This window comes from Dromiciops gliroides, chromosome 1 (genome assembly GCF_019393635.1).
Source record: "Dromiciops gliroides isolate mDroGli1 chromosome 1, mDroGli1.pri, whole genome shotgun sequence".
Lineage (NCBI taxonomy): Eukaryota > Metazoa > Chordata > Mammalia > Microbiotheria > Microbiotheriidae > Dromiciops > Dromiciops gliroides.
This window is the reverse complement of record NC_057861.1, coordinates 199,263,309-199,276,166: the sequence shown is the minus strand read 5'-3', so window position 1 is coordinate 199,276,166 and position 12,858 is coordinate 199,263,309. Positions and strand designations below refer to the sequence as shown.

The following is a 12,858-nucleotide window of genomic DNA, read 5'->3' as shown; positions in this document are numbered from 1 at the left end:
AATTGGACCTCCATTGATATGGAGACAAAAAAGGGACAGTGGCAAGGTGTGTCTGTGACATTTGTGCAATAAAACCTGAAATTCACTTTGTATTTGGTATTAAAGCAGGGTACGTCTTTGGCATATCAAAACTACAGGGGTTGTTACAATTCTTAATAGTTCTCTGCAAATTAAAACAACTCTGAGGTACCACCTGACACCTATCAGATTGGCTAATATGAAAAAAAAGGAAAACAATAAATCTTGGAGAAGCTGTGGAAAAATTGGAACACTAATGCATTGTTGGTGGAGCTGTGAACTGATCCAACCATTCTGGGGAGCAATTTGGAATTATGCCCAAAGGACTATAAAGCTGTGCATACTCTTCAACCCAGCAATACCACTATTGGGTCTTTTTCCCAAAGAGATCATATAAAAGGGGAAAGGACCCACATGTACAAAAATATTTATAGCTGCTCTTTTTGTGGTGGCAAGGAATTGGAAATTGAGGGGCTGCCCATCAGTTGGGGAATGGCTGAACAAGTTGGGGTATATGAATGTAATGGAATTCTATTGTGCTGTAAGAAATGATGAGCAGGCAGATTTCAGAGAAACCTGGAAGGACTTGCATGAACTGATGATGAGTGAGATGAGCAAAACCAGGAGAACATTGTACACAGTATCATGAACATTATGTGTTGATGTTGTGTTGATCAGTTGTGATAGACTTGATTCTTTTTAGGAATACAATAGTCCAAGATAGTTCCAAAGGACTCATGATGGAAAATGCTCTCCAAATCCAGAAAAAAAAAGAACTGTAGAATATGGATACAGACTGAACCATACTATTTCTTTTGTTTTTGGTGCTGTTATTTTTCTTTTTTGAGGTTTTTCCTTTTTGTTCTGATTCTTCTCTTATAACATGACTAATGCCGAAATATATTTAATGTTATTATACATATATAACCTATATCAGATTACTTGCCATCTTGGGGGGGAAGGGGAGAGAGGGAGAAAAATTTGAAACTAGAAATCTTATAAAAACAAATGTTGAAAACTATCTCTACATATAACTGGAAAATAATAAAATACTTTTATAATTTAAAAAAATAGTTCTCTACTAGCCAATAAAGTAGATGTCCCCCCCCAAAAAATAAATAAATAATCCATGGTAAATTGATGGGAGCTTTTTATACCAGGGATCTTTCATGCCAGGATTTCAAAGCACAGTTTACAATCTGACTTTATGATGTCATTCCTATTGCCATCTGTGAAATAGAATAGTAGAATTTGTTATAAGTATTCAGTTGTAAAGTTCTGGCTACTGCTTAAAGCTGGCTAAAGTAGCCTGGGGGCCTCCAGAACAACAGTGAGATGGTAAGGGGTTGGAGAGGGAACCCAACCAAATCAAGATAACCTTAAAAGGTATATTCTTATCTTGCTGAATGAGGATCTGTGAGCATAACTTCTATTACGGTTAGATCTTCATGCATGAAAATGAAAATATATACCTAGGGGTCTGATTTAATACAAAATTTCTTAGGGTATGTGATTTCTTCAATAACCTTTAAAATATGTAGGTCCATGGATACAGGGTCAGGATAAAATGAGAATCATAGAAGAGTTTTGAATTGCCTTCTTGAGTCTAAACTTTGTTCTATTTACTATTCAGTGAGACATATTTTTATTATTATCAATGCTAATTACAATAATGTGATATGATGTAATAATGTTGACAACAAAGAGAAAAGAAAATAACATGTTCCTTAGATTGATGTACTATTTTGAACTGATCATGCATCGATATACAGGTTACATTTTTGGAGATGTGTAGATGAACTTCAGTGAAAGAGCTCTATGATTTAGGATGAATATGTTTTCATGAAAAAAAAATCTTTTTCCTATTCTCATAATGTTTAGTCACATTCACAAATTTAGAAGAAGGTGCTCAAACAGTTTTTGTATATAATTCTTCTCTGTAGATATGTGTCATGGAACAAATATTAGAAATGATTTTTAAATGACTGAATAACAACAAATACAGCACAGTAGCCTATGTTCATTTATATAGCATGATCTTAATTGTTTGAATGGACTCAAATTTAGGCAATATTCTGAACCAAAGTTATGTAGTTATATGTGTTGTATAGACATTTAACACTAAGGGCAAATGACAGAAAGCAATATATCTTTGTTTTGTATCAAGTAATGGCTAAAAAAATGTGGGTTTATGCTAATACCCACATGTAACCTGGCTAAAATACAACTTATATAAAGGAAGCACTGATTGATCTGTGTTCTCCTGAAAATGAAAGTGAAAAGCATCACTTACTTATCTGAATATAGGAATGAAAGTCATGATGATTATATGAGCTTGATACACATTCTGTGATCTCAGAAAAGTTGCTCTTGTAACCACTGGGCTTTAGTCTTCCTCTTTGAAAACTGAGGATCATTGTATGTATTGTCTGTTAGATTCTTTGAATAAGAAGAACACTCCCAATATGCAGGTGTTACAATTGAGTACATTAAGCAATTTAACCCTCTATGTGACTGTGAGCTTATGTGATATGGCATACTTTACAATGACAAGTATACAGACCAAATTTCTTACACAAGTAATTATTATTGTCTGAGAAATGAATAAGTTAGCAGGGCAATTATTGATATCGATTTGACTAGCTAAACTATTGGTAGCTGCTGTTATAAAGTTAATTTATTCCCCATCTTTGAAATTTCTAGAAGGTTATATTTCATTGAATTTCATTTTGTCATTTTCCTACTTTCACGTGAGAAACTTATAAGATTTGGTGACATTAAAATATGGCTCTAATTTATTAGCATAATCTGCTAATATTGTTTCATTTTAATAGACATTAAGTATGATTTCTTTACTTCATTTTTTAAAATTATACCTCAAAATTGAAATTGAAAGAAATTATATGTGACTAAGAACCACAATGTCATGAGTGCCCACAGAAATTTTATGGGAAAAGAGCCATATTTTTCAAAAAATATACAATATGTAAAGCACTTTGATGATAACAGTGAAATCATCCCAGATTCTTGGGCTGCATATCACACCAAATGACTTTAGAAAACAAAATACAGATGATACCTGAGGCTTAATCTCGCCATCTATAAACACTTAATATAACTTCAGAAATCTAAAATATGGGACAGTTAGTAGAAACAGAATCGTTTACATATAATATTAGCACAGGCTTTCCTAACACATTATGAATTTCACTCCAGGACAAGTCTCTTTAATGCCATCTTTATCTGCTACACGATGCATGAAATCTACTTTCTGTTTTAGAACTGCTAATGACCTTTGACCCCTTTAGTGGAGACACAATGTGACCTTTCTATTGTCATCAGCTTTCATTCTCTTGAAAATTCTATGAATTTTTATTACAAGTTTTTTCAAACCAAGCTGAGGCTTCAACAAATTACTTGACACAGATGAGATGAAGTTGTTGAAGTAGTGTTAGATAAGTTTTACAGCCAGCATGTGTGCTGCTGAAGAGTACAAAGCAGTGTCCTACAATGTCATACACCAGTAACTGCTGAGCCTACTATTGGATAAATACATCATTTTATGGAACATTGATTGTTCTATAAACCCAATGGAGTATTATGCTCTATGATCAAACCATTTAGATTGTGTGTAGAGCACAGAAAATACCATATTCAGGATGGTACTAAAAGTGCCATTTGTGTATTTTATGGATGTCATTACAGGGGAAACTTCTCTCTGTAGGCCCTGTTTACTGCAAAATTTTTTAGTCTGTAATGACATTTTTCATTCACAACGTATGCCTTCAAGAGAGGGGGCCTTTGTTTTATTTGTTTCATTCGAGTTTACTGCACAAATTCTGTACATTTTAATTAAATGTAAGCTTAACAAAAGCATAAGGTATTTATTCTGTCGGAAAAAAATGATGACAGTAACGAAAGAATAACACACACACACACACACACACACACACACAGAAGTGGTCAGGTACTAACCCCTATTTGTGGCTTCCCAAAAGCATAACAGGCAACTAAAAAGGACCATTAACAGGTTTTAGGGTTTGGTGGGGACTGTGTGGGGGGGTGTCTTAGTAATTTAACCCTTCCATCCCTTGCAATTATAGATTTGCTGTGTCTAAGTTGCAGAGAATTTCACTTTAGGGGAAAAAACTAGGATGCAAAGAGCTGATAAAGAAGACTTTCATTTTATAATGTTTTTCTGGAAAAGACCCTTTTAACAATCCATTTCCCTAAAAAACACATCTCCCACCCAAATAATCCATGAAATAATTTCTTGATCTCAACAAAGTATAAACTATCACACACTTTCCAATAGAAGTCATTAATCTATCCTTGAAAGTCTAGATGCTCTCTGCAAGCTATAGGTTCAAGATTCATGGACTGACAGTAGATTGTATTCTAACCTCATTTGAGAGTCTTTCATACAAAGTTTCATTGTGCACCTTTTGAAGTAAAGCAACAATGAATTTAAATATGGCATCTGATTAGCTACTTCGTGATGTGTTAAAATCTGACTTTGTCTTTAAATAACATGGAGAGTAATACAAATATTATGTTGAACAAGAGCCCTCCATTAAAGAACTGTCCAAGGACAGGGCTTGGAATTTCTCATTCTCTAAGTATCTGCTGTTTGGTTATTAGGACTCAAAAGAAGAAAAAGAAGAAGAAACTTGTGTCATCTGCAATTCATATTTACTAAGAAGATCTCTGGAATCAAAGTTGATGTTCCCAGTAAATTCCTGGTCCAGTTAAAATTTAAAGTTACAGTAGAGATTCACATTAGTTTAAATGACACTTGAACTTCTACATAGCTCAACATTAATTCATTATAGTTGAAATGGAAGAATCTTCCGTGGGTGAATCTTTTACAATCTGATTGAGGCTGTTACATTTTATAGGAGCCATTTTTCAAAGCAGTACTGACAGCACTCGAAGTTATTAAATTGCTGAATCAAAAGATGGACCTGCAATCGCATTTATGAACTGTGATGGAATAGCTGGGCTTGCACTGAGCTGAGGTTAAGATGTTGGTGTAGTTAAGCTTCATCACACCCCTTAGTGACAGCAGTATTTACCCATGTAGTTTACTTTAATGGTCAGGAAGTGGCTTAACTCACCTCTGGATTCAAATAGATTAAGTAAACTGCTCAGAATAGCATAATTATCAGTGCTGCAAGGGATTCACTGGATAGCTCTGCACCCAAGAGACTTTCTTTCAATTGCAGAGTAAAGGCTGGAGTTGCATAGCCCTAGAAATATACCATTTATTTCAGGGACTATCCAAGAATAGGATGCCTAGTTTTTTCTTCCCCAGTCCCAAAAGCTTCCTCCGTCTCTGAAAATAAGGATGGTATGGCACCATATGATTTGAAGGCTACTTTTGTTTGTGCACATTACCTTTATTTCCTTTTTCATCAAAGCTGAATCAGAATCTAAAATGACCTAGAAAATAAGAAAGAAATAGGAACAAACTTGAATAAATTCAGTAAGGATGAGTAAAATATAACATAACTGTCAAGGAAAGGGAAACCACAGAGTGGTGCAGTGATGAGGATGGGGAAGCTTTTTTTTGGATTCAGAAGACCTGGGTTTGTATCTCAGTTTTGACCCTAGCTGTGTGATCCTACGCTAGTTGTTTAACCTTGCTGAACCTATTCCTTCATCTCTAAAATGGGAGTAACACTATTTGTCCTACCTGCCCCCACAAGGTTTGGGGAAAACACTTTGTAAACCTTCAAGATATCAATTTGAGCTATTTACACATTAGTAATGGCAAAAAAAAAAACCCCAAAACTTGAAAGTATAGTAGGAAAAAAATGTAGAGATCCTAATAGATGGCGAACTGAACAGCAACCAATGTTTACTTTTTTGGGGGGGGAGGGTTGGGGCAATTGGGGTTAAGTGACTTGCCCAGGGTCACACAGCTAGTAAGTATCAACTGTCTGAGGCCGGATTTGAACTCAGGTCCTCCTGAATCCAGGGCCAGCGCTCTATCCACTGTGTCACCTAGCTGCCCCCTAATGTTTACTTTTAAATGCTTATTTTAATTAACAAGCATTTATTTTCTCTCCTTTCCACCTCCCTTTATAACAACCTCCATGACAAATATGCACAGTCAAGCAAAAGAAATCCTTGCAGTGGCCATGTGAAAAGAGTATCTCCCTTGTCACCCTAGACAAGGTACTAGAGCACGCCTGGTCATTATGTAATATGCTTCATCATCAGCCCTCAGCAACCATGGTTGTTGATTGTATTGATCCCCTGAAAGAGTCTCAGGGAGCACAGGGGGTCCCTAGACCACACTTTGAAAACATCTATCTAGTGTTTATTAGCACAGTATGGGGAACATTGAATACACTCAGGAAACATTTGTTAATTGATAACAGCTAACATTTATGTATCCTTCTCTATGTGTTAAGTGCTTGACAATCCTTATCTCATTTAAACCTCACAACAACCCTAGGAGGTAAGGGCTTTTATTTATCCCCATTTTACAGATAAGGAAACTGGTAAACGGAGGTGAAGTGATTGCCTAGGGTCACATGGCTAGTTAAGTGTCAGAGGCCAATTTTGAATTCAGGTCTTCTCCTCCTGACTTCAGGCCTGGCCACTGTGGTACTATATTGGAAGGAAACTTGGAGCATCTCCTCTTAGCACTTAGCTCAGCACCTGACAAACACTAAGCACTTACTACTGAATGTTTGATAATATCAAATAAATAAGTGGTTGATTGATCCTTTGAAGCAATCCTCAAAAACAGGAAATTTTCATTGGTTTTAAGTAACTGACAATAATAAATCATACACCATTTTATTTTTAAAGCACTTTAAATGTGTAAAGTGCTTTACCTACATTATGTGTAAATTCAACATTAAATGGGAAAGGAGAAGTAGACCCATCTAGCCCCATGAGAGACTATAGATGACTTGGTTCTATCTCAAGGTAAGATAGGAGTCATTTCTTTGTTTTACTTTCACACTTGATATCACTGCCTACAGATCATGACATAATAGAGAATCTCTTTGTCCTCCTTTAATTCTCAGAATCCATAATATGGAAGTGACCTTTCATTTGGAAAAATACCCCTTCAGTTTCAGCTCTTCATTTCCTTTCCCACCCATAGGGTTTTCCCAATCCCTTTGCAAGTTGAGATAGAAAAATGTGGTGCCACTAAAGTATCAACTGTTGAACAAGCAAAACCGGAGTATATTAAGGTTCCCATTTTGACAAGAAAAATGCCTCAAACACCAATAGGCCCAATTAAAGTTTTGACCTTCTCCAGGTTGTAACCAGGAATGTAGAAGTGTTTTCTTCCTATATTTAGAAATCAATATGCTTCTGTGTTATTTTTCTGACTGAGATATCACAAGCAACTGGAGGGGATTCCATATCTAAACTTCTTGTTTTTGTTGTTGTTTGTCCTTCATTCTTGAAGAATACCATGACATCAGGAGGTGATGTCATGACTTGCAGTGAATTGGATTTAAGTGTGGGAGGGCTGTGTAGGGTAACCAACCTCACTTTCTCCTCCAGAGCCATCTGGGTCCAGTGGCAAGATATACATCAGGACAACTGGAAATGGTCCTGGATGTTTGAGGCAATAAAGGTTAAGTGACTTGCCCAGGGTCACACAGCTACTACATGTCAAATGTCTGAGGCCATATTTGAACTCCTCCTGACTCCAGGGCCAGTGCTTTATCCACTGTGCCACCTAGCTTAGGCTATGTCTAAACTAAGAGTCAACCAAAGGAACTAATGGGTTCCTTTTTAGTGGGATAAGTGAGCATTAAACACTTGTGCTTACAATAAGGACAAAGACTTTAAAAACCCAATTTTTTATGCCCAACATGGTGAAAAAACATAACTGCTATTGAGGTATCTGTAGTCTATGTAGAAATAGACATTTTCATTGTTGATATCCTCCTAATTGGTAGTCATAAGAGATAGTGAAGACAAGACTGATAGAAAAGAACTTAAATCATACTTACAGTGAAGACGTGGGCATTGTGTTTGCTTAAATGGTTGTATGTTTTCACATGACTACAAAGATTATAGCTTAAGGTTACATTTCTTTCCACTAAGTTACAAGGAAATTGTTGATCTAATCATATGTTATTTGAGAAAATTGGTGATTTGTACAGATTATCCCTGCATATATATATATATATATGTGTGTGTGTGTGTGTGTGTGTGTGTGTGTGTGTGTGTGTATGTATATGTATATACACATATGTATGACAGATATTTCATATATTTACACATATATCTGTTAAAGCATCTATTCTGGCTGCTTGATGTTGTTAAAAGAATACTAGATTTGGACTTGAAAGACCTGTGTTCAAATTCCTACTCTGCCAACTGTGTGACCTTGGGTACATCACTTTACTTCTCTGGGCTTCAGTTCCCTTATCTGTACGATAATTGGTTGCACTACATCACTTCTAAAATCCTTTCTAGTTCTAAATTCTATCATCAAACATTCTTCAATTTTTTTATATTAGAAGATACTGTTACTGAGTATTTCCTGGGCTAGAACTTTTACAAGTAGCAGTGCATGTTGAAAACAGCAATAACTAGTCTCAAACCATTCGTTCTCCATGAAGATTTGGAAAGAAAATGGCTGGTCAGGACTAGAAAATTTCCTCATTGTTCTTATATCCCCATTGCCTATCACAGAGACTGGCACGTAGTAGGCACATAATAAAGGTATATGGAATGGAAATAAATTTATGAAAATACATTGAATGTCATAATTCTGATGATATAGACAAATCATACATTATCTTTCTATATCGCAACTTTAAAAGTGACATTAATTTAAATGAACGATGTTCTACAAAACCCTTGACTTTGTAACAATAATAATCGTTCACATTGACATGGTGCTTTAGTATCTACAAAGCACTTTTTATACCATAGCTTATTTGATCTTCATGATTACCACAAGGAGTAGTTTTTACAGGTGAAGAAACAGGGGCTTACTAGAAGGTAAGGAATTTGCCCTAGGTTGCATAGCTAGGAAGCAGATCTTTGAGCTTTCTACTTTTCAGTGGTTTGGGGGGTTTTTTAAGCTACAGTTATTTCATTCATATAAGGAAAAAAGCCCATGAAGAAACCCTTTCTACCAATGTAGTTCTGCATCTGCTTTGCGACTTGTAGTTTTTATAGTCTTCTGAGTTGCCCATGGCACTGAGAGATTCAGGGCCTTACAGAGGGTTGTGGAGCCAGTTTGTATCAAATGAAGGACTTGAACTCAGGTCTTCCAGATTCCAAGATTGTCTTTCCATCCAGTAAGAGATGATTCACAATTATATTTCTGCTGTTGCTATTTCTAAGTCTATAGATCCTTGTTTGACTTGCCAAAACCTTTTCTGAGAGCATATGGTAACTGAGCGTTTTCTTTCCTAGGAATTGTCTCCAAGTCCTACGAATGCCGCCTAAAGGGACAGGGAGCGACCTTTGTGGAAACAGACAGTCCTTTTACTGCAGCTGCCCTTGCAGAAGAGTCTCCGGTCAAAGAAAAGTCCCTTAGGAGCAGCAGGAGGCAAGCACACTCAGCTGAACAAGTGCAGCAAGTCATCATTATTCAAGGCTACAATGGCGACTTTGCAATTGATGCCTCTGTGGAGGAAACGGCGGCTGCCACCCTCCAGACTTTGGCAATGGCTGGTCAGGTGGCGAGGGTGGTTCATATTACAGAAGATGGACAAGTCATTGCCACCAGTCAAAATGGGTCCCATGTGGGCAGCGTGGTACCAGGACAGATTCTCACTGAACAGTTAGCGGATGGGGCTACACAAGTGGTGGTTGTAGAAGGCTCAGTGGGAGGCACCCAAGTGGGAGAATCTGCTGACTCTGATGGAGCCGTGATGCAACAGGTGATGAAACAGGAAGTCTTAGATATTGCTGAGGCTGCAGCGCCTCCTTCTGACTCATCTTCTGCACTTGATGCATTGCTTTGTGCTGTCACTGAACTAGGAGAAGCAGAAAACAGGACTGGACACCAGGAGAGAACTAGGTCTGGCCATAAAGATGTCTTGGTACAGGTGCCCAGTCGTGAGGCATCCAGTGTTCCTGCTGAGCCTGGAACGCAAGGTATACAGGTATTCCATGAGATTCCAGAAAGTCCCTCAGAGGTAGAACCTATGGAAGTAGTGACCCAGGTCGTGCGCCCATCAACTATCATTGCATCTCAGGAGCGAGCACAGGTTGCCTTTAAAAAGATGGTTCAGGGAGTGCTCCAATTTGCTGTCTGTGACACAGCAGCAGCAGACCAGCTGATGAAAGAGGGGGTCACTCAGGTCATTGTCAATCAGGAAGGAACTGTTCATATGGTGGCCAGGGAAGGGTCTCAGATCATAATGCAAGAGGCAGGGAGTCATGCCCTGAGCATGCAAGGAGAGCACGTGGATCTAGTTGAATCTGATGGAGAGATCTCACAAATCATTGTGACTGAAGAATTAGCCCAAGCCATGGTCCAGGACTCCAGTGGCAACTTCACGGAAGGCACAACACATTATATCGTTACTGAGTTGCCCCAGGGGGTACAGGATGAGCCGGGTGTGTACTCCCACACTGTGATTGAGGCCACTGACTCTCAGGAGCTTCTGCAGGCTGGCACTGCTCTAAATGCCGAAGCTGTGGCCCCCAGTGGAGCAGGGGAACCGTTAACAAGCATGGTCATTTACACACAGGGTGGCTCACCAACCACAGCAGTAATTCAGAGCCAAAGAGAAAGTAATGAACTACAAGAGCAGCAGGAAGCGTAAAACCCTGCGTTTTGTAAGTTCGAACCAGGGCAGATATGGAGAAGGAACAGAAGCGGGTAGGCACTTCCAAATAACGATGGCATTGCTCCATCCGGGTACCAAATATTCTCTTGCTATGAGGTTAATGTCAGTTCCCATGACAGGTCACACCATCTGCTTCGCAAGCCGAAGAATTCTGACCACATTGCAGAGTGGGATTCCAAAAGTTGAACAGGCAGACTAAGTTGCAAAATGGGAAAAAAAAATTGCCAAAAAGAAATCTGATGGGTTTTTTGTTCTTTTTTGGGTTGTACCACCCTTTTGTTGCAGTATGGCTCCCTGGTTTGATTCCCCCATTTCTAGTCCACTTGTTATTTCTAAGAAGATACTCACTTGGTTTTGACTTTAAAAAAAAAAAAATCTTGTGGTTTTTTTTTTTCCCCATTCCATTTTAAAAAATATTTTCCCTTGAGAAGGAAAACCAGGAAAACTATGCCTTTTGACTTAAGACATTTCTGCTCTTACAGTCTGGCATACTTACTATTTTAACAACATTTTATACAATTGGTTAAAATTAGCAGCTACATTTATTATACTTTATAAACAGTAAAACTTTCATTCAGTTTCCTGAAAGTTTAGGATCACAATGTCCCCAAATAAAACAGGGAAGTATAAGTTGGTTTGAATTTTACATATAAAGCCTCTCTCTTTAAACATGCTTACTTAATTCATTGTTCTTCATTGCACTCTACATAGAGATTTCCTCTTAAGCGTATGGTTAAGAAAGCCTTGAGCTATGTACTCAGTGAAACTGTACCTTGGTTTAGAAAGACCTGATGCCTGTCATTGTGACACTGTTTCATACATGAATAGTCTGTATATGAAATGTGCATTCTGGGAAATACTGTTCATATCAATATTTTGCTCTTTTTTTAAAAAGATGGTTCTTCATAAAAATATCATTTTGCAGGGTTTTTGTGAGTAACTTTGAAATGTTGGGTTTTCATGAAAATTCTGACATTGATACTGCAAGCAGAAAAAGGTGACCTTGTAATCTTTTGTTTTGAACCAGAATGCCAATTATTTGTGTTTAGATGTGGACTTACAGCAACTGTTCAACGCAAGTTCATGTTCACATAATTTGTTCCTGATTTAATTGCTTTTATTTCTTTAAAAAAAAAACAACTGTAAAATAGCTCCTCCCCAATGCTAAGGTTCTTTTATTTGGTTTGTTTGTTTTGGTTTTGGTTTGTTTGGATTTTCTTTAAAATAAAATGATAGCATTAAAAGAGAAACAATATGATGTTTCATTTTAAGAAGTCAACAGAATGGGCGATCAGTTGGAAAAGCCCAGAAATCTATTTCTCATGTCTGAATGTCACTGCTTGCTTTTCTCTCCTCATGCTTTCTTGATAAGAAGATGATGACAAAGCATACTAATTTCCAAAATGCATATCTCTCATGCTTGACATAATTTTTTGAGTATTTGGGTTGATACAGGTGACATGATAACATCAAATCTTTTCATGATTATTGTACTAAAGTCACCAGCTTTTATAAGGATGTGTGTGTGTGTGTGTGTGTGTGTGTGTGAGAGAGAGAGAGAGAGAGAGAGAGAGAGAGAGAGAGAGAGAGAGAGAGAGAGAGAGAGAGAGGAGAGAGAGAGTGAATATAAAGGGACACCACCTTTTTTTAAAACAATGCTGTTAAAATATGCTTTCTGAGAGAACTGCGTAGAAAAGATACTTCACTGAAAGGCTGAAATATGCTTTCCTTGGTCTGCTTATAGAGAGCTGCTGTCTTCTCACAATATCATTTTCAGTGCTTTGGGTTTTGTCCATTCCTACCTCCAAAAAAAGTAAAATTTCAAGTTTGACACCAAGATTCATAATTAGCTGAGTTTGACTTGCTCATCTTTCTTAAAAATGGCAGGCTGTTCACTTATTCTTAAACACTGTCTACAGCAAACAGTGACAGGACCAACTCCCGTTTGTTATCAGGATAAAGGTGACCTTTACAAAATGATGGCCTTCTGCAAGATTCTCACAGATATTCAAAAAAACGGAATGTTTTTCGGTGGAAATATTTCTTC

The 12,858-nt window shown here is 37.4% G+C and overlaps 1 protein-coding gene across 2 annotated transcripts in view; it reads left to right on the top strand.

Moving 5' to 3' along the window:
* The window catches only part of ZNF407 (zinc finger protein 407), a 660,319-nt gene extending 648,284 nt beyond the window's left edge, over positions 1 to 12,035 (top strand). For both annotated transcript variants that reach the window (XM_043976868.1, XM_043976869.1), the window contains exon 9: positions 9,427 to 12,035. In XM_043976868.1, the coding sequence (XP_043832803.1) occupies positions 9,427 to 10,787 (1,361 nt within the window). In that variant the 3' untranslated portion in view covers positions 10,788 to 12,035. The remainder of the gene's footprint in view (positions 1 to 9,426) is intronic.
* Positions 12,036 to 12,858: the final 823 nt, after the last annotated feature.